The sequence below is a fragment of the Propithecus coquereli genome, unplaced genomic scaffold (assembly GCF_000956105.1).
Source record: "Propithecus coquereli isolate 6110/MARCELLA unplaced genomic scaffold, Pcoq_1.0 Scaffold3, whole genome shotgun sequence".
NCBI lineage: Eukaryota > Metazoa > Chordata > Mammalia > Primates > Indriidae > Propithecus > Propithecus coquereli.
In genome coordinates, this window is record NW_012148618.1 from 15,181,558 (window position 1) to 15,186,508 (window position 4,951).

A 4,951-nucleotide genomic window follows, 5' to 3' on the forward strand; every position below is an offset into this window, starting at 1 on the left:
AAAAAAAAGGCAAGCAAATAATTTAGCAGCAGACATCTAGGTTCTACAAGTGAGCAAAAGGATATTAATAAAATTGCTGGGCCGGGCATGGTGGCTCACACCTGTAATCCTAGTACTCTGGGAGGCCGAGGCGGGAGGATCACTCAAGGTCAGGAGTTCAAGACCATCCTGAGCAAGAGCAAGACCCAGTCTCTACTAAAAAAATAGAAAGAAATTAGCCGGACAACTAAAAATATATAGAAAATATGAGCTGGGCATGGTGGCGCATGCCTGTAGTCCCAGCTACTCGGGAGGCTGAGGCTGGAGGATCGCTTGAACCCAGGAGTTTGAGGTTGCTGTGAGCTAGGCGGACGCCACGGCACTCTAGTCTGGGCAACAGAGTGAGACTCTGTCTCAAAAAAAAGAAAAAAAATTGCTGAAGAGGAAAGAGTTCAATGGCCTGGCAGCAGGGCTCTGTAAAATCATTGAGCAAATCCTTGGCACCTCTGTTTAAAGGAATATGGAAGGTGAGATGACCAGCACAGTGAAACTAGTGTTAATAGGAAGTGAGAGTAATTGGAAACTGGTGTCTACTGATAGAACTAAACACTGAATGTAAGCTTTTTGTTGGAATCCTGCTGAAAAGATTGACAGGAGTAATAGAGAACATGAGAATAATAGAGGAACAGGAATAATAAAGAACATGCCAAATGAATAGGGTAAGAAATAAATTTATTATGCTTAGACTAAGAAAAGTCTTTTATTTAGAGAAGCTATGATTTTCTCTTTAATACCATGTAAAATATATTGTTCCAGAGCAGCTTTTGAAATGTGAGGACTTTATATATGAGCCATTGGCATCAACATCTCTATTCTTTATTAAGGAAGATTGGAGAGAAAATTAAAGTGATAAGAATAAAGCAATACTGCCCATATAATCCTTTACTATTTTTATAGTCTGTAGATTGAATTTTTCTTCCTCCATTAAAAATTTTTTAAAGTGTATAAAGATATAAAAGAGACAGTCCAGGGAAGCTGAGGCTACTCAGCCTAGTATTCAAGAGTAGCATCCCTCTAGCAATTTCAGAAGTAGATTTAAAATAAAAGAGTACAGAGAAGGTGGCATAGATCATAAAAGTGGATAAAAAACCAAAGTAATGCAAACTTATTTAAAACAAGAATAAAAAGAATGGGTATGTTCTTTGGAAGGGCAAAAAATACAAAAAGAAATTGGATCATGAAAATAAAGGAAGTGGAAAGTAAACATAGACTAATTGGAAGTTATTAGAGATCAGTTCTTAATGATCAACTGATCAAATACTGTAGTTATTGGTATCAGTTTTTTCTGCTGCCCCTATAGCTTTCTGTCAGTGATCTCATTCCCGTGGCTTTGATTACCATTTATATGTGAATGGCTCTCAAATCATTGCCTAAGCTCCAGACCCGTATGTCCAACTGCCTATTTGAAGATCTCTTCTTGGGTATGTCACAAATGCCTCAAATTCAACAGGTCCAAATCTGAAAATATCATTTCTCTGCTTCTCTTCTGTACTCCAAGTCTGTTTTTCTTCCTGTGTTTCCCCATTACAGAGAATTGTATTCTTAATCACCCAGTCACCCTATTTAGAAATCTAAACATCCTCCTTGATGTTTTTTTTACCTCTGTATCTAGTCAGTCAGCAAGACTATCCATTCTTCCCCTTTAATATCTTTCATATACTAATCGTATATTAATATCTCTCTGTTCTTATTCTATTAATTTAGACCAGTAGTTGCCAGACTTTTAGACAATATGTAAATGAATCAGTGTGCCTGTTTTCTCATAAAACCTTATTTATAGATACCAAAATTTAAATTTTGTATAATCCATATGCCACAAAATCTTTTGATTTTTCATCCCAACAATTTTAAAAATGTTACAACCATCTGTAGCTTGCCACTTCCACAAAGCAGACTCACAAGTCATAGTTTGCCAACCCCTGGTTTAGAACAACATTTTTTCTCACCTATATTATAATATGACAACAGTCTCCTAGCTGCTTTCCCTCCCTCTGATCTTTCCCTGTGGCCAGATTGACTCCAAAATTGCAAGTTGGATTTCACTACCTTGCTTTAAAGTTTTAAAGACTGACCAAAGCCTGTGGGATGAATCCACATTCCTTGCCAAGACCCTTCATAATATGGACCTTGCTTACTTTTTTAGCTATATTTCTTACCACTTACCCCTAATTCTCTGTTCCAGCTGCTTGGAACTGCTTGCAGGTCCTAGGATGTTCAGTGTTTTTCACATCTAAGTTTTGACACATGCCTTGAATGTCTTTTCCTCCTTACCTTCTCCCTACTTCCACCTGGCTAAACACTACTTTTCCTGTAGGACTCATTCCAGCCATCACCATCATCTCTAGAAGCTTCCTCTCACTTCCCCAAGGCTGGATTTAAGTGCTTCTATTAAGTTCTTCCATCATTTCTATAGAACCCAATGATAGCATTTATTTTACTATATCATAATTGTCTATTTACTTGACTCTGTCTCCTAAATAATAAGTTCCTTGAGTACATAGTGTTTGTCCATTGTTTTATCCCCAGTTTCCTGTATGGCATCCTATAGTACCCTTAGCATTAAAAAAATTTTTTCTTTTACATTTTAAAAATTGAGACAATTCATATGCTATAAAATTCACCCTTTTAAAGCGTAGAATTTAGTGGGTTTGGTGTATTCGCAGTGTTGTGCAATCATCACCAGTCTCTAATTCCAGGACATTTCTATATCCCAAAAAGAAAAAGAAACCCTATGCCCAGTAAGAAGTCACTCCTCATTCCTTCATTCCTCCCAGCCCCTAGAAACCACCAATCTCTATGGATTTGCCTGTTCTGTACATTTCATATGTTAGTAAATGGAATCACATACTTTGTCCTTTTGAGACTGGCTTGTTTCATTTAGCATATATAATATTTTCAAAGCTCATCCATGTTGTATTATGTATGAGTATATCATTCCTTTTCTGTCACTGAATATTAGCATTATATTTTAAACTTCATTCTTCAAAGCTCCCAGACCTCTATGGGAAAAGAAAGAGGGACCCCTAGACTCCTGTTCCTGCTTAACTAGAACAGTTCTGCTTTCATCTGTTATCTGTTTATGGATAAGCTTTCTTTTTAAATTTGAAAATCACTGGCTGTCAGATTGAAGAATAGATCTACCTGGGGCTAAAGAATCCACCATAGTCTTTTTACTCCATCCTTTCCCATTCTTCTTTCCCCTGTATCATGTGTTTTAGTCAAATATAATAGTACCTTGGTGGAGTCTTCATGTATATCTCATGCATTCTTTCCACTGTACCTTTTCTTATGTCATCTCCTCTATCTGAAATGCCCTTTTCCCACCTGTTTAAAGTTTTATTAGCCTTCAATGCCTAATTCAGATATAATCCCTTCCCTGAAGCTTTCTCTGATCTATGAATTCCTATAGTAATTATACTGCTTTAGATGGTACCTTTAAACGTTTTCTTAATTGTTTTAAATTTATATTCTCCTATCAGTAGCTTGGCACTAGGATGTTTGGGGGAGGCGGATGGGTGTAACTATATAGGATAGCATGAGGGAGTTTTTTGTGATGATAGAATAGTTCTGTATCTTGATCGTGATGGTGGTTACAGGAATCTATACATAAGGATAAAATGTCAGTTTTCTGGTTTTGATGTTGTGCTATAGTTATGTAAGATGTACCCATTGGGAGAAATTGTGTGAAGGGTACATGGGACCACTCTGCAATCTTTGCAATTCCCTGTGAATCTATAATTATTATAAAATAAAGTTTTAAAAATGTTCTTTAGAGATTGAGGTGGTATTTATCATAATCATTTTGCCACTCATGGTGCTGCTTCTGATCGGTATGAATCTGTCTGTGCCTTTGAAAGTAAAATTACCTTGAGGTGAGCAAGAGAACCCATTCGTAGAGATATTTTATTAATAGTTACATTTTACAATTAGGTGAAACTTATCTAAAGCAAGAACTAAGATACAATGGTTCTTTGTATATGATGTTCTGGCTTATCCAAGGCCTTGTTTTAATTTTTAAATTGAGTGATAAGCTTTAATATCAGTTATGTTTTGGTACACTTTTGAGTTCTTTGTGTTCTTGTATACAGTCTCCTAGAGAACAGTGACCACAGCTTATAGTTTTGGGAAAAAAATCATTATGTGATGTTCAACTCAAACTTTTGAAAGTTGTTACACTGTATATCAAGTAAAAGGAATATTCTTGTGCAAATTTAAAATAAACATTACAAAATCAGAATTTACCTCTGATTTTTTTTTTGGAAAGAGGTGGGGTATAAATAATCAGTTTTTCATTTGTATTTATGATGAAGTTCAAAGTGAATATGAGCAAAAAAAAAAGTAAATATGAGCAAAACTACATTTTCTTTAGTAAAATGAAAACTTAATATTTTTCAGGTTAAACTACAGAACAACATATCATATCAGATGGCAGACATACATCATTTAAAGGGTAAGAAACTTAATTACAGATGAAAGATAAACAAGGGTCACTAAATGTCTAACATCCTCAAGAATTAAGAAATAGTAAATTAGCTTAATGAAATAAAATTTTCTGAACAAAGATCCTCTGATGGCAAAACATTTATCTTTTTGTCTTTAGATATAATAAAAATTATTTAGTATTGTTTTATATATAATAAATGCAAGTTAAAATTTGAGGTTTATATCTTAATCTTGTGCTGTAGAAAGATTCCATGCAATAAAATTTTCTTAAAAGAATCCTCAAAGAAAATTGAGCTGTAGCTTCAGGTCATCAGATTTCTAGGGAAAAGGTGAGAAGTGTTCCATCTATACTGTGTCCAGTGTGCTAAAATAATCCATTCAGGTCTAGGGATGCTTTGGACAGGTCCTCTAAACATTATGTTTTAGATACCTTGGGAACAGAAAGAAACCTGGAAGATAGATAAATATA

At 35.0% G+C, this 4,951-nt stretch overlaps 1 protein-coding gene across 2 annotated transcripts in view; it reads left to right on the top strand.

Annotated features, from left to right (window-relative positions):
• CASC4 (cancer susceptibility candidate 4) overlaps positions 1 to 4,951 on the top strand; it is a 146,509-nt gene that overhangs the window by 50,469 nt on the left and 91,089 nt on the right. For both annotated transcript variants that reach the window (XM_012649435.1, XM_012649436.1), the window contains exon 2: positions 4,435 to 4,489. In XM_012649435.1, coding sequence (XP_012504889.1) covers positions 4,435 to 4,489 — 55 coding nt within the window. The remainder of the gene's footprint in view (positions 1 to 4,434; positions 4,490 to 4,951) is intronic.